Genomic DNA, 21,892 nt, shown 5'->3' with positions numbered 1-21,892 from the left:
TTGTACGATTGTTGTGCAATTAAGTTCATTCATTCTAATGATAAAGTAAGTCTTTTTGACTTCAAGTCTTGTCCTGCAGACGTCTTTTTTGTGCTCCTTTCTTTCTGTTCTTCTTTCACGTCTGTACGGGACCATGAGAGGCAACTTCCTCCTACTCCCATCTAGCCTGGGTACCATCCGGATTTTTGCTCCGCAAGGCTTCGGCGAAAATCCAGATGGTTCCCAGGCTACCTCCCATCTCCCACTGACACTTCTTACAGAGTAATGATACATTGTAAAACACAATGTCATACACTTTATTTTGTCAATATATGTACATGTATTTGCAGTGCAAAGCACACTGGAAAGAAAACTACACTGAAAGTTACAAGATTTATAATATATGTGAGTTAGACTTCACTTCTGATAATTCTCTATGTTTTGAAAAATGCAGTGAAAATGCTGAAGAACACTGACTTCAATGCTTTTTTTTTCAGTTGCTGCAAGGGAGATTAGTGTGACCATAGTGCTGAAGCCCTGCCCTAACTCACAAATGAAGACAACGTCCAGACTCAGATGTTCTAGGACAAATGCTTGAGTTACCGGGTTTGATGAGAGGGACATGTAACATTTCTGCATCTGTATCTGTATAGCCTGTGTAACTACCCTTTGGCGTAATACACCAGCTTAACACACCATTTAGTCTGGTGCATTCTCAAATTGCGTAGATTTACACACTTTGTTCGTTGTACTTACTTAATGTTTGTTCGTTGTAGGACAAACTATTTTTTGCCCCATGTAAAATGGCCTGTAGTTTAGGAAATTAGTCCAACATGCAAATATGATGACAATTACTCCAAGCAACCTACAACTTCAATTCCAACTAGAGTTCCCCGATCTCATACCTTCGCCAAATGACTGACAAATTATAGATTAGATTATTCCCCCCTGATTTAAGAAATAGGAACCTAATTTTCATGAATTATATCATTTTATCATAATCTCAACCAAAAGACAGTCTTATATAAACAAACAAGGCATTCTAGTATTTCCTAATAAATTATGCAAATGAGGTCCTGATTTGAATAAATTATGTTTAATGATGTTCACCTCAACTTAACTTTCAAATACCATAAGTATGAAATTACAGGCAGTTATCATTACATAATTATAAAATTTTCTCATTAATTATGCAAATTAAGTCATTATTAACATAATCAATATCTGCCTGTGTTTCTCTCGTTGTCAATTACCAATGTCACAAGCTTCAATTGTCTTATTATGGAATGCAGCTGATTTATAGAATTTCCCCATAAATTATGCAAATTACATCCATATTTGCATAATTGTCACATAATTATATTAAGCATCACGTAAGCTACCTACATACCAAAAATCACGACGATCCGTCAACCGGTTATTGAGTTATCCTCTTTTGAATATTTTCAAGAATATATCCCTGCAGTTCCAGAGCAAGCCACTAGGGGGCCCAAACTCACGTCACTTCTTCCCCAACACAAGAGCTACCTACCACCCAAATTTCATCACCATAACATGTCTAGATCATGAGATATCAAAACCGGAAGTTCAGCTGCAGTACCATAACAAGCCGCTAGGGGGTCCAAAATCTAATCATTTTGAGGTCTCATCAAGACCTACCCACCTACCAAGTATCAAGACAATCCATCAAGGCCTTCTCAAGTTATCGTGTTGACAGACAGACAGACAGACACACACACACACACACACATACACGAACGCCTCTGAAAACATAACCTTCTTGGCGAAGGTAATAATGCTAAGCCTAGATGCATTCGAAAATGAACTATTTAGTAACCTGATTCAACTTCAATAGAGTGCTACATGTATGTTTTATACCTTAGACGTTTTTTGCTGTATATGTTATTCCATTCATGACACAGCTCTTATACATGATGGGAAACATTTTGTAATAGAATGGAAACTATACAACAAAGAGAGAGTAAAACTTATAATCTGATACAATCCATGTTCCCCTTCGTCATACATCTAAGCTGTACAGATAAATTTATATTTCTAATGAACTTAGATAAACCTTCTATATTGTAACATACCTTTTTACCATTTGTAAGAAACGAGAAGACCAAATTTACGTAATTGTAGCTACTTGCTGATGTATATATGTAACGTTATCTGTATTCCATCCTTTTTGTGACCTGTACTTAACCCAGCAGATATGTGTGTACAATTTAAGGTCTTCATTCATATTGTACATCCAAGAACACCAGCTTAGGGTGTCATGATTTAAACAAAGCAGGTTTAATGCCAAATTCACTTAGAGGCATTGAGGTGATCTATTTAGTATCTAATAGTACTTTGACCATTTCCAATGTGAAGGTACAAATATTGTAATATTTTATCTGTCAATGTCAGTGTTGGTTTAGTTACCTCCATCAAAAATGGAGGTATTGGTTTTGGTCTGTGTGTGTGTGTTTCCTCACATTTGTAGTTGGCATAACTTCAGAACGCCTTATGGATTGTGATGATATCTGGTATGTTTGTAGGTCATGTAAGGCAATTAAGGTCAAGGTCAAATATGGGCCCATGTGGCTGACCTTTGTACTGCAGCAGAACTTCCGGAAAAGGATCCACCTATTGTGTAAGGGACCAATTTTTAAAAGTTGTCCAAGATGACTACTTTTAAACTGTCACGAGTATACTCTATGATAATGAGTAGTTTAGAAAAGTGATGTGAGCAACACTAGCCTGGGTGCCATCCGATTTGTAATGGCTACCCCGAAAAAATCTTCGGGGTAGCCGTTACAAATCGGATGGCACCCAGGCTACGCAACACAAGAACAGACGCTTACTCTTGAACATTCTCTTGCTGTTTGAGTCTAATAGCTGTTCTAATCACATTTGAGGAAGTTGGTTCATATCACTCATAATGTACTATGATATTGGAAGTGTTGGATGATGAAATGATATGTTTTTGCACCAGAAGGCACTATGACATTGTATCCAGATAGTAAACATTTCAATGATGTTGATGTAAAAGGAGAAAGAAGACAGGAAATAAATGCATTGAAGGCTTTTGAAATGAAGAAAGTCTGTTTTCATTTCGTCGTTTTCAGTTTAGAATCTACACAAATGGTAGCCAGGTTTCCAAACCTATTATAGCTCCCAAGTCCTACATCCTCTCCACGGAGAGGATGTAGGACTCGGGAGCTATAATAGGTTTGGTAACCAGGCTACACAAATGGGAGATCTTGTATGTTTCTTGTGATGCACCTTGTGCATGTTATAAAGAACTCACCACACCTAGGTACCTATGGATGAGAGTAGGGGCTCTTCCAGACATGGATGAATGAGTGAATGAATTAAATGAATGGATGGATGAATGAAATGTCCCGCCCCTGTGGTTTTATAAGACACCAGTAGATGATACAAAATATAACGTTATGATACTTAAATCATGAGAATAGAGGTACTGATTAACATAAATAATTAAAACTGAACACAAAATGTAAACGGTGTACAGCCCAGTTCCATTTGACGAAATAGTTTTGAGGTGCCACTGCAAACTACTAGAATGTAAACAAACATGGCTGACAGTTGTGTTTCCAACTTTTTTTTTAGTTTAAAAACGCACTCGTAAGAAGTCATCTTTTTGCACCTCCACTTCCTAAATATATAGCACGTTTTGGAATGGAGTAAGGTTGATTCAACCTAGTTTATATAGAAAATTTAATTTGTGTCGTCCAAATGTAACGTAAACCAGCTTTCACCTTTTTCTTTCTTAGAAAGTACTCTAGTACTTTGTACCGTGCCATCAATACAAAACTGCTACGTCCAAGTAACAATTCTCACTAGCATGGAATAAAACATCACTGACAACAATAATCCGCAGACACCCCTCTTGACCTTTCCAAATGGAATGATCCTACAGACGATCCCGTTCAGCTGTCCCGGTGACGTCACTAGAACAAGTGCTCAGTTGGCAGGTGTTTCCTCCGCGGCAGCCAATCGCGTGCCTCCTTACACAAAAGCGCACAATAGAAGTCAAGACTCTAAAGCTTACTTACAGGATCAAAACAACTCTAATCCTGTAACAGGTTTTCTAGCATCGGCGCTCCAAATATCGGAAACCAGTTCGCCTGTTTTGAGTTTCGGAGAGGTTTAGGCTTTGACTTATTTTAAATTTACTACTTTTTCGTACTGTATCTGGGTCTTTTTTTACGTCAGCCAACCCCGAATGGCAAATGGATACTGTCTGGCCAATTTGATACTGCCTTTGCAGCCAAGAAAATATCTACTTGTAGATTAGCCCTGCGATTGTGACTGTGCGTATGTGTCATAGGCCCGAAAAAAACACATTCTAACACCTTTGAAATAACGTGGACGAGCTCGACTGGAGTTTTGCTTTTGTGAAGATGAGTCTTTTCGTCGCCGAGCGTTCCGACTCGGTTGTTGCGGGCGGCGGTGGCGGGCCTGTGGAGCCGAGAGGGTCGCTGATGGTCCCGCCTCTCCGCTCGGCGGCGCCCAGGAACAGGATCGTGCTGAACGTGGGAGGGTGCCGGCACGAGACTTACCTCAGCACGCTTAGGGTACGTACAGGTATCCTGCAAGCACATGTTACTTAGGTTTGTTTCGGACGTTTTGCTACTCTACCAAAATGCTGACTATCACCTTTTCAAGGTGTCATTTTTAGTTGTCAACTCTGAGACCAGACTGTAAGTTTTGATGCACTCACACCGGGAATGATAGTCCATGGGCCGAGACCGTTTTTTGTACCACCAAGACGGACCAATGCTACCATAGATTTTTTGAATCTGCAATAACCAAAGTTTATTTTGATGTATGATAGCAAGTCTGTATGAGTAGCTTTCCTGGTGTCAAAATGGACCTCGTGCCTTGGGACTAAATCCAAAGGGCCGGGAAAAAAATCAAACATCAATGATTATCGGCGAAAATTGGTTTGTAGACAAAACATGCCACAGAAATCACAACACAATAGACATATGACTTCTTACAGAGGTTTGGGTTTGGGCTTATTTTTGGTGTTTTAGGCTTTGTGCTTTCTTTTTTGAACTGGTATTATTTTTCAGCAACCCGACAAAAAGATACCAATGCAAAAAGAAAGTCTAGTAAAAAAAAGCATAAAAACACGCCACAAATATGCCCAAACCCAAACCTCTGCTTGGAAAGTAATATTTTGTTGGGCTTTCGACTTTTCAGGTTTTTTTTTTTTTAGTAAGGCCACACCGACTTAATTTTATCAAGGACATTATACACAATAATGTATAATGTCCTTAATTTTATGAATGACATCCGCGCGCCTGTTCCTAAAAAAAGATCACGTCCTCCGAGGCTCTGGCCCAGGCTGGCTCTAGACCTGGGTAGTCAGTCCATAGTAGTTAGGGACAATACGGAGCCGGTGGTAACTCTGGAGGACGGCACAGGCTGCCGAAGCTCCACGACTCAAGAACTCAGTACATGCGTAGCTTCCAAAACTAGCTTTGTGTGACGGGTGGTAAATACCAGCATTTATCCACACACGACAAGGAAGAGGCTGTTTTCATTCGGCTTGTATGCACGCACCTCAAATTGAGCCTTCTGCGTGTGCTAAGGTGTGGAGCCTCGCTCACGTGAAATTTCGTTCACATACCGGTGAGAAACGTGTTACGAGTCACAAGGCCTCTACATACAGACCAACCAACATTGTTATCGGAGAAAACAGAGATTAAACACTAATGTTTCCAGCCGGCCACTCAGTGCGCCGTACGGTGAACAATGTGATGCGTCCTAAATGTGAGAGGTAAAATACAGCCGTGCAGCCTTTCTGATTTAAACGGATTTCAGTAGGTCTCTGTCACTCTTCTTGAAGTTCAGTGTGTTTCACAGTCACAGGATCTGTATAAATGTATGAACTTTGATAATGATAAAATTAGTACCATTTCCAAGAAGGATATGTATGCATGTACGTGTGTGCATGTGGTTACGTTTAGCACCATAAATCATGAATATATGAATGGATTGTCATGAAACATGGTCGATGGGTAGGTCTTGGTAAGACCTTGAAATTACTAGGTTTTGCGCCCCCTGGCAGCTTGTATGGTACTGCAGTACCGGATTTCTTTGTTGAAGAATGGTTCTTATGCCCTGCTGCTGATGTAGACGTCTTTTTTAATACCTCGTGCAAAAACGTAGCAACACAGATGAACTTTCAAGATAACACCACATTTATTGCAAATACGTCCTTATGCGTAAGCGTTTCCCAATGCCCTCTTCCCAAGTTATTACTATTTATTATTTAATATTCACAAAATCCAACCAGCTCCTTTCTGTGGTCAATCTTCACAAAACTTTTTTAGCCTTTCTTCAGGCCACACCAATTTAATTTCTTGGTTAATGGATTCGCCCGCTTCATTTTTTTCTGATTTGCCAATAAAAATAAAAATTTAGAATCAACGTTAACTGCAAAATGCTCATATTTTGCCCTAAACAGTTGAAAACAGTCCTTTTCATCCTAATTGTTACAGTTATTCCATCTTTCAATGCAGTGGTATAATTAAAATTTTCAAAATTCATTGTTTAAATTTTGAACCAGCCTGGTGTGTTGACTTCATGGCTCCTATCGTACCATTTTGGGCCATAATTTAGGATGCCTAGGCCTGTTTTTTGTCGCCCGCCCTCTCCATTAATTTTCTAGAAAAATCCGTTAACCAAGAAATTAAATTGGTGTGGCCTTACATCTTCCATTCGCAGAACATTCCGGACACCCGGCTGGCCTGGCTGGCCGAGGCGCCACATAACGCGGACTTCGACCGGGTGACGGGAGAACACTTCTTCGATAGACATCCTGGTCTCTTCTCACAGGTATAGAACTACTCTACAATATGTCATATTGTGTACAGGTACAGTTAAACAAAAGATAATAAATAATAAAAACAATTAAAACGATAAAAATAACTTTAACCTTTGCGACTGTATATATACAAATTCTGTCTCATCTTATGAACAAAAGCCATCCTAACATTTCAGAGAAATTACTAGGTAAGTAACTTTCAAAAGTTTATAAAGCATGTACACTTTTGTAATATATAAGGGCACACATGAAACCCACTAATTTAGCCTCAATATGCAGTACATGTATGTCTGGGTAGGGACTCTAGATCTGGTAGAATCGGCAATTCTGGTAGAGATCCCAATTAGAGTACAATTTGCGACAATGGTACAATCTGCGATTTCTGTTCAGTATCACCATATACGCACATCATTAAAAGATATTTAGTTTTCATGGCATGCACTTAGTTTCCATGTAGGGTTTGAATGGATTCTTATGTGGAAAAAAATGAGACAAGGACATGTTATCTCATTTATTTTCCAAGTAAAGATGTAAGTATATACTTATTTGGTAACAAAATGACACTACCATTGAAAAACTACTTATCTCAACTTTTTATGTTATCAACGTTTTTCCATTAGAATAAAAATACATACTAAATAAATGTGATAAATAATCAAGTCTCTCAGTCCATTTGAAAAAAAATTAATGATGTTAGCAATATGATCTAATTTTTTTATCACTATCATCACTGGGCGAGCTGGCTGGGTCTTCTGCAGCTGCCCTTCATAACCTGGAGGTCATTAACCTAAGGACGTTAACCTAGATAAAAGACATCCACTTCCCCTTCAAATGTTTACACAAAAAGGCCCATTGCACTTCCCCACAAAACACCAGGAAGTCCAAACTTACACCACATCATCTTATTGACCATTCAAAAATCCAAACAATTGCTTTTCCAGAACTTGAACTGCTGAAAAACCAACAAACACCAAAGGTCCACTGCAGTGATGTAGGCCCCCCCCCCCACGAGGCCCGTTTTCGAACTTGACCTTGATCTCTACATCATTAACATAGATTTACATATCCTCGATTTATTCTGCTAACAAGTGACAAACACAAAAGGTCCACTGCATTAATGTAGGGACCCCCCACGAAGCCCATATTCGCACTTGACCTTGGTCTCTACAACTTCAACCTACCTCCCAAAAATCATTAACATCGAACCATGCCTTTAAGAGTTATGCCGCTAAATCCACAGTCTCCCACACTAAAGCAGACTGATTTTATACCCTTCTGACGAAGACAATTAAGCACCCAGACTAGGATGGCTCAGCTTTGTGGTGAAATTAAGTTACATGGGAGTTTCTTCGAATTTCACATCACCTGGAATTGGCGCTGGTCCTTGGCCTGGTGCCTTGGAGATGAGCTTTTCTACCTACAGGACAGAAAGGAAAATTACATTATACAATACATCATGAACTGAACTGACTGGTCATGACTGATACATTATACTGTTACTGTATATTGATAGCATATATTAGTATAGTATAGTATATTGACAGTAGACACCATTGATAGCTGTGGGGCCACATGGACAGCCATTGGATAATGAAGCTATAGATAAATTCAATTAATTCTAGAAGGTAATAAACCTTACTGTGTACAAATAGTTAAATATATCAAAGAATGTTTAGACCTTAGAACAAGAGGTATAAGTTGATTTATTTATTGTTTTACAAGTACGTAGGTCAATTTTGTTGTACCCACGTGTCTGTCTGTATGCCTACATGTAGTTAAAGACCCTACGAAGGTCGCTGTACTTTTGTTGTGTCATATACATGTATTAAAGTTCATTGTTTAGTCAGCAAAGGAGCCTGGTGGAACGTGGCACGTCAAGAGACAAAAGGTGTATAAAGCAACAACTTACCAGTTTTGGGCAGATCTGCTCAAGGTAGCGGCCCAGCCTGACGCCGCTGCCGTCCGCCGCTCCATCCACCTCGGAGCCGGTAACCAGCGCGCTGCGTCCAGCTTGTATGGCGAACAAACCTGTGGCATGTAAAAGTAACTTAAAACTTACTAGAAAGGTTAACATTTGCAAAGCAAATGCATAATGTTTACCTTGGCATATAGTCTGTTCTGTTAATTCTTACTCAAACACAATGGTCAGACAGCAGTTTAAATCCCTCCTGCTATAAAATTGCAACGTGATGTAACCCTACACCAGTTACCATGGTGATAAACGTCTGGTTCAGGACCTTTTTGGTTTGGAGAAGAGGAAGAAATAGATCCAAAACATGTTTCCCTTCAGTAAACACAATAGTCATTCCCGCACCAGGTTTTGCATAAGGCGGTGCCCATCGTCGGTTCAATAGCCCTTGGGCCACCACACAGCAGGGGGCTAGTCCACTGGTAGTGGTGCGTGTTTAACTCCTATACTTTCCCAAATGCTAATTACTAAGCAGAGAAAGCAGTATGTGCCCTACAGGTTTCTGGATTCTCCTGCACAGTCCTACATAACTAACAACAATCTTACTTGTTTTTTTAAGAGCAAACAGAAATGGACAAACAAACAAACAAACAAAAACAACAAACCTGCGGCTCCGATTCCGTGCGTCAGCCAATCACTTGTGAGGGGATAGTCCGGAAAGATGTAAATATCGTACACATTCCACATTCCGCGCCACACCGCCACACTCCCGACTCCACCGACGAAGTTGAAAATCATCTCGACCCCCAGACCAACGTAAAACGTCTTCATTTTTCTGACAAGACAAGACGTCGGGTATTCTAAGACAAGGAGAGTTATGTAGATGGCGTATCCGATGCCTAAGGTCGTCCACGTAGAAAGAGTGAAGTCGGATGGAAAGATGAGGAGGGCGAACAGTAGCCAGGTTCCACGCCAGGCGACGATCGTCAGGGAAACAATAACAACCACGGTCAGGACCACGTCACCGACGAACTTCCACGTCTTGGCCGGTTTCACTCCGAAACGGGTTTCCACACGAAACGGTTCTTCGATGATGTCGACGTCGGTGATAAACGGAGACGCTGCAATGTTGTTTACCACACAAAGAGGGACGGAGACCAAGAGGGACACTCCGACACAAATGGCTGCCCCGAGGATAGTCTCTCCAGTCAGGTCGTCCAGCACGTAAAAAATTCCTCTGAACTGGTTTATCGCCGCAAAGCCGTAGATATAGATGTACAGCCTGTACACGATGTGGAACACGACTCCTTGTTCAGCGAATAGGGATCCCAATACGCTCTGGAATAAGTTTATGAGAAGCGTGATAGCAATCCCGATCACAAGCGATGTCACAGCGCTCAGACTGAAGTTTTCTGGTAGAAGGTAAGTGTCGAGCAGATTCCAGGTCCCACGGAAGTAGGCCACGACCAGAGGAGCGACGACAACGCCATTGATGACAGCGTCAAGGCAACGGAAGAGAACGTACTTGACGGTACTGCCTCGCTCGAGCTCGTTTCCTTTTTCTTCCGCAAGATGTTGTGTGGACGTTGTAGTGGACGCAGTGACGTGGCTGTCATTGCTCGTAGGGTTAGAATGCGAGTCGACGTCTATTGGGAAGGACATTCTGAAGGCCACTTTTTGTACAGGCAGCGTTGAACCACTGGGTGTTTTACTATTCAACGGCGATGCTGGTCGTATTTTGAGTTTTTTCTTTACAGCTTACCGGTCCCTTAACCGGGGGATGGTCGACGATTTGTGGCCGAACACACTACTACTGTCTCCCTCTACTCCAATCTCTGTCATGTGCCAGTACACGTGCTAGCGCTGGCAATGGGGCAGGCCGGTCCACTCCTCAGTATTGTCGTCCCACTTCTTCCTCTGTCTACCTCTCCTTCTTTAGGGGGATATGGCCCTGTATTTTTCCTGTGAGCGAGCCACGAAATAGACCTAGAAAGCGCAATTGGATGTTTTACATAAAAATCCTGTCGATCTGTCCTGATGCTCCTGTCAGTTGTGAAAACTGAAGATAAAATCCGCCCAGTCCTGTAAACGAGGTCACACTCAGAAAGTTTGTCCTTCTCTGCCTTCGTTTGCTGGCTTCGCAACGGTGAAATTAAGTAAGCAACGTCGAAGTTTCTGACGGTAGGTTCAAGCCTGGTTTCTGACGGTAGGTTCAAGCCTGGTTTCTGACGGTAGGTTCAAGCCTGGTCTCTATCTGACGGTAGGTTCAAGCCTGGTTTCTGACGGTAGGTTCAAGCCTGGTCTCTATCTGACGGTAGGTTCAAGCCCGGTTTCTGACGGTAGGTTCAAGCCTGGTCTCTATCTGACGGTAGGTTCAAGCCTGGTTTCTGACGGTAGGTTCAAGCCTGGTCTCTATCTGACGGTAGGTTCAAGCCCGGTTTCTGACGGTAGGTTCAAGCCTGGTCTCTATCTGACGGTAGGTTCAAGCCTGGTTTCTGACGGTAGGTTCAAGCCTGGTGACGGTAGGTTCAAGCCTGGTTTCTGAAGATAGGTTCAAGCCCGGTTTCTGACGGTAGTTTCAAGCCAGGTTTCAGTGACGGTAGGTTCAAGCCCGGTTTCTGACGTTAGGTTTAAACCTGGTTCAACAAAGTGTTGTCTGAAACGCCTATATGTGTACCCGTTCTTGAATTCTCGGAAGCCTAAGTGACAAAAGGACTGCAGACAGCCGATGTCTGGTCACCCAGTTAGATAGCCCGGAGCACCTGTGGGTCACATCCCTAGGGAATCGCAACACATGTAAAGGCTTGACAGGTGGAAAGTGACCTAACTATTCGTTACGTCAAACTTTAGTGCAAATTCATACCTGATTATTAATTGCAAGATCATTGGAGAAGATAGAAAAAAATAGTTTCTCAGTAACAGTAAAAATGAGCATAAAATAATGCTGCTAATACTATTAATAAAGTTATAGTTATAAATCACGTGGTGTGATGATGCCTGTATTATTATCCAGTATACTGAACATACCGGTTTTCTGGTGGACTAATAAATGGATACGACGAGCGGAGTCGACAGCTAATGTAAACAACATAATAACATATACAGTGTTGACTTGGTGATGTTGGGGACATGCTGCGTCCAGTATCGTGCCTTATCAAGAACCGTACTGCGCTGTGGCATCACTGTTTCCTGTCGCTACCTAGTCTCTACCTGACTAAGTACGCTGGCTATATATAGGAGAATATTTGCCAGGGGAGTTTGGCCGCCTTATAGGTTTGACAGGCCGCGCAGAAACTATCGAAAGAAACTACCTCCCCGCGGCCGGACTCCCTTGGCCAATTTTACTCTTTTGCCGAATTCTACGATCCGTATCCCCGTAGAAAGGCCTGGTGGAGGCTAGTCGCTACCCCACAGAAAAGCGGTGGTAGCTAAGACATTAGGGAGCGTGCGAATACTACGGGGGATGGCACCCAGACTACCGTTCTACTTCACAATATGCCGTATTGTGTACATGTATTGTGTCAATATGTGACCTATATATCGAAGACGTCCTTGTCTGTACTTAGCCTAGCTGCAGTGAGGCAAAAATGTGCAATTAAAGCCCTTCTTCATTAATAACGTGTCTGTATCAGACTGTACATTCTCATCTACCTAGCCTGGGTTCCATCCTGGTTAGTTTACGTCCGCTCCTACAGTCGCTACCACCAACGGTAGGTTCTGACGGTAGGTTCAAGCCTGGTTTCTGACGGTAGGTTCAAGCCTGGTTTCTGACGGTAGGTTCAAGCCTGGTTTCTGACGGTAGGTTCAAGCCTGGTTTCTGACGGTAGGTTTAAGCCTGGTTGGTGGTAGCGACTGTAGGAGCGGACGTAACTGACCAGGATGGAACCCAGGCTATCATCTACCAGGACACGTGTACAAAAATGAATATTCGTAGATATTACCTAACTCTTCCCTTGGATTCTGAGCTATAGACTAACGGTGTGGTCAGATTCGAAGTAGGCCGTCGTTCGATTTTGATATAACGTGGGATTTTCAAGCAGGCTGTAATAAAAAAAAATCAAAGACAGTATTTTCTTTGTCAAGACAATTGAATTTATTTTTAATTGTATTTTGAAATTCAGTTTTGTACGACGCATGCATGGCTAGCCCAAGAATACCCACAATTTGCAACCGTACGACCGTACGAAGTTTGTACGACTATACCTGTACAACAGTATATTCTAGCCGCCATAGCATGCCCAAAACTGGGGGTTTGGGGGGGTCTTCAGGGTCTTTGGGATTTTATGTGCTATTTTCTGACAACATAGTTGAATAACATGGTTGAATTACCCCCGTTTTTAGAACTGGGCTAATCAGAAAACAACCAAAGACCACCAAACCCCCAGTTCTATAAGCCTGCTACGGAGGCTAAGTATATTCTAAAATTTTACCTGACAGATCCTGAACTACTACCGCACGGGGAAGCTGCACTACCCGTCCGAGGTGTGCGGGCCGCTGTTCGAGGAGGAGCTGGCGTTCTGGGGCATCGACGAGCGGCAGATCGAGCCGTGCTGCTGGATGAGCTACCAGGTACAGTTCTTCTCCACTAAAGCTACGGTCACAACCCGCCGTGCGTGCATTTTTCTCCGTACATTTTTGGGAGGCTACGTCTGCTACGTTTTTTGTGAAAACGTGGGGAAGGAGTGGCATTGACGCACGTCACTCGCACGGTTTCGCAAGGTGTAAGAGGGTGGTCTGCACGCCACGTCTGGCCGTGAGCGGTTGCGTGCATCGTACGTTGCGCAAGTGGTAAGTGAGTTGTACGTGCTTACAACGTACGATCTCTGTGCGATTGCAACTTTACCGTAAGGAGGCCGTACTCACACGTGCTTCTTCCGCACGGCACGTACGGGGCACGCGCGTCGCTCGTACTCGCACGCATGGGTGGTGAATCCGCAGACCGCACGTAGAAAAAGTTTTACATGCACTTAAAGTTCTACGGCGTATCTGCGTGCTCCCAAATCCGTAGGATTCCGTACGGAGGCGGTACTCACCACGCACGGATGCCCTACGTTTGCCCACGTTTTTGCACGTAGACAGCACGCAGAAGCACGTACGGCGGGTTGTGACCGTAGCATAAAACGTAGTCTGGATGCCAGATCCATTGCACTTTAGTCCTCGAGGGATTAGCTAGTAAGCGTGGGGGGGGGGGTAGTATATTAATTTCATTGGGAGCACGCTGTGCCTGGAGCCGAGGAGCTGCCCTACATGTACATGTATGTAGGCCATGGACACTGTCTGGCATCTATATACTACTATATAATATATTAAGATTAACAGAAATCTGTACAGTGTCAGATCCCGACATCAAAGCTCGGTTCGACTCTATTGCCTTATTGAAAATACATGAACTGCAAAGTTGAAAATGTTACATGATCTATTTCAACTGCAACCGTCTTGATGTTGCAACTTTAACTCATCTTTTGGACTAGGATGTTGATTTAAGAATTACGTATAGCTGTAGTCTTTGGCTGCCATTGTTGGATTTTAGGAGTATGTCTCGTCCATTTCTACTATACCAGCAACACCGGGACGCCCAGGAGACCATCACCGCCTTCGAGGGGTCAGACCACGAGGACGACGAGACGGGCCTGAGCGCGGAGATAGCGCGGAGGTAAAGCCCCTGTCACACATTCAGAACCTTCTCCCGATAACCAACCAAATAAGGTTGGCTCAAGTTCGGGAGCAGTCCAGATTTAGGTCACGCCTACCTTTCTATACGAATCGAGTGAAATTCAAGTTAAATTACAGTCAAATTTGACGCCTAAACACTGTAAACATACTCCCGAACACCAACCATGTCCAACCTCACGCGCATACTTGAATGTCTTTAATAAACCCTTCAGACATAGTTTTAGAAATAGCTATAGTTCTAGACAGCTACCTTTATTACTGTAAACTTTACTTATTTTATACTCTGTTTCATTGCTCTCTTATGTTTTGTAATTTGCAATTAGCCTCCGGGCACGAATTTGCAATTAAATTTTCAATTAAACAGCAGCGGACCTCGCCGAACATCAGCCAACCACGGCCGACCTTGCTGCCGACTTACTCCCAACCATTTTTAACTTCATAAAACCGGGAACGTTTCTATTGAATAAAGCGCTAACTTTTATTGTAAGAAGGAACAGCTAATGGCGAGCCCGCTTCAAGTGTGTCTAAATCAGGTGTGTTTCTTTCAACTTAAGGTTTGGAATCGAAGAATGTCTCGATAGTGACCAGAAATCGTTCTGGCAAAGATGGCAGCCGAAGGTGTGGAAGTTTCTGGAGGAGCCGTACTCGTCCAAGTATGCACGGGTAAGAGTCTTCAATAGGCGAGTTCACGGACCCAAGTGCGCATGCGGGCCGTGGTGCATTCTTGGTAATATGGCAAAGTTTAAGGCCTCTGAGACCTATGCAAAACACGTTTGGTCATGCATAAATTATGTGTATCATATGTAACCTTCAATGCACAGGACTGCAGGAATATATAATAGTAATGGAGTTCCTAATAAACATAAACAAAAACATAAACATATAAAACATGGCCTGCAAACTGATTCATTACAATTACATGTAACATGTGCAGAGGACGTTGGCAGAACGTACCACGTATTCGCGTACGCAATGATAACATCCTATCTATAGTTTTCAAATGTTGAAGAGGAAAAAAATATCGTCTGCAACAGGCAAAATTCTGATAAACACCCAACGAATACCGTGAAATATCCAGGATTTCGCGCAGGCGCAGCACGTTCTGCCCATGTGCGTTCGTTGTACACTGGCATACAAAGAATTCGTACCTGACTAAATCCCACTTAAACCATGGAGGTTCTACCTCCATGCTTAAACTTGTCAGGCCCCAACACTTAACAGCTAGAATGTGTGTTACACAGACTAACATACTAACACCTCTCGTTCTCTGTCTCCACATGTCCAGGCGCTTGCCTTCACGTCTCTCGCCTTCGTGATGATGGCCATCAGCATCTTCTGTCTGGAGACGCACTCGTACTTTCTCACGGAGGTGAACCACACGGTCCAGACGGTGAGCGACGGTAACACCACCGCCCGTAACAACAACATCGTCCTGGTCATGGCCAGGCCGCTGGTCTACCTGGAGATGCTCTGCTGCGCCTGGTTCACTCTGGAGTTCTTCTCTCGCTTAGCGTTCTGCCCGGACAAACTCGCCTTCATCAAGTCTCTCTTAAACATCGTGGACTTCCTCAGCTTCTTTCCGTTCTTCGTGGAACTGTCGCTGTCCTTCATGGCGACTCACGCGGCAGAGGAGAGCATACGGTTTCTGGGGATGGTCCGGTTAGCCCGCATTTTCCGGATCTTCAAGCTGACGCGCCACTTCACGGGGTTGAAGATCCTGGCCTACACCCTGCGTGCCAGCGCGAGAGAGCTGCTCCTGCTGATGGTGTTTCTGGGCATCGGGGTGCTGGTGTACGGCAGTCTCATCTACTACGCCGAGCAAACCGCGAAACACGACCACAACAAGTTCACGTCGATCCCGCAGTCGTTCTGGTGGGCCGTGGTGACCATGACGACTCTCGGGTACGGAGACATGGTACCCCGTACGTTCGCCGGGATGATCGTCGGGACGCTGTGCGCCGTCACCGGGGTGCTGGTGGTGGCCCTGCCGGTCCCCGTCATCGTCAGTAACTTTAACCTGTACTACTCGCACGCCCAGGCCATGCTCAAGCTGCCCAAGAAGCGGCACAGAGCGCTGTGTGGCGCCGCGGAGGCGTTGAACCAGTCGTCAGGCACAGGGAACTCCAACTGCTCCACACGGTCGAGACGGAATGACAGCGACAAAAACACCGGTACGTTTTTTTTTTTCGATATCACTGTTCGGAATTGCATTTGTGTAATTTTGATATTTTTTGGCTCGAGGTCTACGCAATGTTTTCGGTGTACTTTCTTGTTTATTTACCAACGTGTCCGCAGTTAGATATTATGAATATGATAGACTGATAGGAAGTGAGAGGGGAGGACAACCGCTGACTGACAGGAAGGTCAAATTGGGGGTGCAATGTTCTTCCCGCAGGCTCGGAGGAAGTGAATGCAATACGATCATCTCATTTTCTATGTTCAGTTTCCTGTTATATTCATGTATATTGCCGTATGGAAGCGAGTGGGAAAACGTATATACAGAATCAATGAGGAATTCACAATAATGAATAAAAGTATATACAAATGTACAATAATGAATAAAAGTATATTCACAAAAACTCTAAATACTTCGTATAGATGTCTGAAATCTTGCTGTTTCTTGATTGTTTCCTCCTGTAGTCAGCACCATTCAGACGAAAGTCACGTGCATTAACGAGGTGCTGAATGGCGATCCCGTCATCCTTCGCAGCAGCTCTCTGATTGGACGAAATGGAGCCGCGAACCGTAAGCGGAGCATGCGCAGATCGGGAATCGCGCCGGTCCCAAAGATTGACGGTTTGATCAACGGCCTGGAAATGTCAGGTAAGTCAGTTTGAGATTATTAAAGTAACCGGAAGTATTACTTTGGGTGGCTAAGCTGAAGGTTTGTGCATATGTTGACAGAACGTGGGTGGGGAAGATTGACAGAATGACAGCAGGTCAAGAGGGCGGGCAGTGAATGTCTCATACTCATAACTTCTACTAGTTGACATTGACCAACTAGACAGATCGAGTACAGTTTGTCTGTTGGATCAACTCCCTGTCCATATTTTTTATACTTTCTGCCATTTCCGACGCTTTCTATCCGCTTCATAAGCCTGCCAAAGGCCAGGGAATTCAGCAAGCCGAGGATTGAATGCTTCATAGTAGTCTTCTATTTCTTCAAGGAGCTCTGGGATTTCTTGTTACATTTCTTGAAAACGTTCAAAAAATTTCTTATTTTTTGTCAAAGTAGACTGCGCTGTAAAATACCATTCCTTGGTGTTTCATATGTGTGTTTCTATTTCAGGCGAAGATGACGCCCAACCTGCCAGTCCTCCGACGTCTCCCACTTCCCCCAATGTGCCGTACAACAGCGCCCTCTCTGCGTCCTGCTGGGTACCGCAGCTCGCTGTTACTGAAATTACTTGAGACATGCACTTGATCAGCAGGGATTTTCTAGAATTTTCTGGGAAATATGTAGTCTCTACCAGACTCCTTTGCAGGCTGAATAAATAGTAGAAATCGGCAAAGGGGAAAATCATTGGCCAGAGGAGTTGGCCGGCCATAGAGGGTCCAGTTTGCCGTGCAAAGGAGTCTGGTAGAGACTAGGAAATATGACGGAAATAAAATCATGACTGTGGATTCGTAGTAAAAAGCCGTAAATAATGTCACCTAGCGGAATTGGGTGGTAGTGTACATATGCAACCAAAAATATAGGTTGTTCCTTTTTGTTCTAATATTGCAAATAACTTTTCTAACTCTAGATCTCTTTACATTTACATTAAAACAGTCCGGTGAATTTGTAGATATCTAATAGATCTTGTGATATCGGTCAGTCACCCATGCGCCTTAGATTGTAGGACGTTTAGATGCTGTGTCGTCCCAATGTTGTATTACTATTGTGCTGATACCCTGTTGTTTGTATAGATTTGGGCTCTTTTGATAAGTGTTTCTTACGGAAATGGATTCGAGATAAGCAACAGCTAAGTCAGTAATATAGTATATAATATAATAATAATAAATAACTTCTGAATGAAATATTTGTAAACATTACTAAAGACTGTAACCATCCGGACAGGACTATGAAACTTCCCATACTTACCTCTAAACAGTTCACAACACTTCAAGTCACCCGTGAGGAAGTCCTGACTGTACTGCTGAGTCTTCAAGTCGACAAAGCCCCGGGACCTGATGGGATCTCAAACAAACTTCTTAGAGAGGCTGCGCCTGAAATCTGTGACTCGTTACAATGCCTATTTAACTACTCCTTGTCAACCGGAACATTCCCCACGGAATGGAAACAGAGCAATGTAACCCCTGTGTACAAAAAGGGAGACAAGACCGATCCCCTTAATTACAGGCCTATATCCCTGTTACCAACGGTTGCCAAGGTGATGGAAAGGCTTGTTCACAACCACCTGTACAGTTATCTGGAGGAAAACAACCTCTTACACAACAACCAATCAGGTTTCAGAAAGGGTGATGGAACAGTCCTCCAACTAATCAGAATGGTAAACGACTGGGCCAGGTCGATAGACGACCCTGACATCTCCTGCACAGCAGTCGTCTTTCTCGATGTAAGACGGGCCTTCGATACAGTCTGGCACCAGGGGGTTGACATACAAGCTGACCCGCTACGGTGTGGGAGGGCCCCTACTGCATTGGTTCGACAGCTACTTGACAGGAAGACAACAAAGAGTCGTCATAAACGGTGTCACCTCATCCTGGGGAAAACAGCAGCAGGTGTCCCCCAAGGCAGCATACTCGGACCTCTGTTATTTCTCGTGTACTTAAACGATCTGATGAGTCTCCCGTGTAGGTCAGCGTTAAATTGCTTTGCTGATGACACATCTTTGTATAATTCAGCTAAGACATCTCAGGAAGTGGCAGTTTCAATCAATGCTGATTTACAACTGGTGTCAACTTGGTTTTCGGATTGGGGCCTTACACTCCACCCTGATAAGTGTAAGGTGGTCTGCGTCAAATCTGGCCGAAAAAACGCCCTGCTGCCGCCTATCTACTTACATGGGAAGTTAGTGGAGCAAGTGTCCTCATATAGCCACCTGGGTGTAACCATCCACCAGACTCTCACATGGACAGAACACGTACAAGTGACAACAAGCAAAAGTAGGAAAGTACTAGGTGTCCTGCGCAAGGTTATGGGCAAACTGGGTAGGCAAGCGCTGGAGACAGCATACTTTGCCCTAGTACGACCAAGACTGGAGTACGCTGCAGCGCTCCTGGGAGACCTTAACAACACAGCAAGCAAGACGCTGGAACAGGTTCAATACCATGCCTGTTGTCTCGTCACAGGGGCGATGAAGGGTACACCTTACTCAAACCTACTGCAGGAGTTAGAATGGGATACTTTATCCTCTAGACGACAATACAACTCACTCACCATCATGTACAGGATGACGAAAGGCCTCGTACCTCCACATCTACAGTCGCTTACTCCACCAACAAGGGGCTCCCAGTTTACACGTATACAACTACGCAACAATACTCACCTTTGTGTTCCTCGCTGTCGGACTCAGGTTTATAAAACCAGCTTTATTCCACATACATCTTCACTTTGGAACCAGCTACCCCAGACAGTCAGAGACGCCAGCAACCTTGCTGCTTTCAAGAGAGCGAGTAAAAAGCACCTGTTGACCACGAGGCATCATCAGATGTACCGTACTCTAGGCTCAAGGCCGAACAACATACGCACTACCAGGTTACGCGTGGGCCGGTGCCAACTGAACAGTACACTATACAAGATGAAGATCAAGGGCAAAGCATGTGTCTGCGGTTCTTCTTCTGAAACAGTCCAGCACTACTTATTACATTGCCCCCTATACTCTGACCATCGCAGCAGACTTACTGCAGCTGTTGAACGACTTGTCCAACAACGTCCCACCGTTTCCCTCCTACTTCAAGGTTCACCAGACCATGACCCTACTATCAATAAGCAACTTTCAGATGCACTTCACACGTTTATAACATCTACAAAAAGATTTACTTCCAGCTGATCCTCTGCTTTTCCATATTGTACTAAGTTCTAGTCTTTACGGTATTTACATGCCTTAGCACCTTTCTAATCTTAGCTATTTTTGTATATAGATGTACATGATTCTTAGCTCTTTCTTGCTATTCAATTGTATTTGCTGTTTGACATGTATATTGTATGTATGTATGTATATTCTATGTATGTGGTCACGCCATCAGCTGATTAGCTGCCTTGTGTCCACATTGTATTGTATTCGTCGCAATTTCAATAAATAAATAAATAAATAAACTGTTCTTGACTGTAAATTAGCAGACTACATGTATAAGCAAACTACAATTGACAGACCAAATCAGTATACGTCTCTGTACAGTTCAATCCATCTTCGTTTGTCTCTTGCTATTTCAGATGTTTCAGTACGTGAGACTCGAGTCTGATGTTATGATTGAGATAAAGTTTACAGTATGCTCTGAAATATTTTAAAGTAGTCAAAAGCGCCACCGACCGAAATACAGTGGCAATGCAAAAGATTGCCTTTCAATATTGCTCTCACGTCATTGTGAGCGCACCCAGCGATTGTACTGTAAATATTAATAATCGTTTGATGGGAACAATGAATAAATGTCTCATTTGTAGACGTATGTCCATTGTTAGCAACACTGTTGTTGGTCAACCTGTCAAGTCCAAAAAACTGTACTTGATGTCTTTTAAGCGAATCCGCCAGTTATATTCACCACCTGTCTTTGTCTGCAGTTTAAAAGGGAGCTGCAAGGTGAACTGCGTACTCTTCCAAGTTCTAACAGTGAAGGATTTGGAACTCGATCTTCCCTAAATTTGAATATGTCGTGGCCAATATTAGCCGCCGTCCTGGAGAAAGTAAAGTAGTAAAAAACTTGGTCTTTAAAAAAATAGCTTATAGTGCAATGCGGCTTCGTTACAGCTCGAATTTATAGCAAAGTAAGCCTATCACACTATAGGCTATCACACGATAGCCTGGAGTCTAGCCTTGTTAGTTTAGTCCGCTCCCCAAAATCCGCTATCCAGCCAACGGCCGACTAAAGTTAACAAGGGTGGACTCCAGGTTAACCACACTACTCTTCTCCATATTTGTTGGGTTCTTTTAATCTCCAAGCAGATTCGGTGGGGCAAGCGGACGATGCATAGAGGCGACCAATGGATACAGGCGGCTAACCCAAAATTCCACTGCAGTAACAAACGGCCAGGGGCCCAAAATCTAATCATTTCTAGGTCTCATCAAGGGTTTACGTACAGAGGTTTTTTTTTTATTACCTTCGCCAAGAAGGTTATGTTTTCAGGAGCGTTTGTCCGTCTGTCTGTCTGTTTGTCTGTCTGTGAACAGCATAATTCAAGAAGCTTAGTATGCATTGTCATGAAACTTGGTAGGTGGGTAGGTCTTGATAAGACCTAGAAATGATTAGATTTTGGGCCCCCTGGCGACTTTTGTTGGTACTGCAGCAGAACTTCCGGTTTTGATATCTCGCAATCTGGACAT

At 43.5% G+C, this 21,892-nt stretch overlaps 1 protein-coding gene across 1 annotated transcript; it reads left to right on the top strand.

Moving 5' to 3' along the window:
* Window positions 1-3,890: 3,890 nt before the first annotated feature.
* LOC109470125 (potassium voltage-gated channel subfamily C member 1-like) lies at window positions 3,891-20,375 on the top strand. The gene is given in 12 exon segments (XM_019768909.1): window positions 3,891-3,923; window positions 4,458-4,565; window positions 6,727-6,837; window positions 13,173-13,304; window positions 14,297-14,388; window positions 14,963-15,071; window positions 15,694-16,579; window positions 17,049-17,231; window positions 17,698-17,786; window positions 18,722-18,967; window positions 19,475-19,715; window positions 20,248-20,375. Coding segments are annotated over 12 exon segments (2,358 nt in total).
* The last annotated feature ends 1,517 nt before the right edge of the window (window positions 20,376-21,892 follow it).

The sequence above is a fragment of the Branchiostoma belcheri genome, unplaced genomic scaffold, assembly GCF_001625305.1.
Source record: "Branchiostoma belcheri isolate BF01 breed outbred unplaced genomic scaffold, Haploidv18h27 scaffold22, whole genome shotgun sequence".
Taxonomy (NCBI): Eukaryota; Metazoa; Chordata; class Leptocardii; order Amphioxiformes; family Branchiostomatidae; genus Branchiostoma; species Branchiostoma belcheri.
This window is presented reverse-complemented; position numbering and strand designations above follow the sequence as displayed.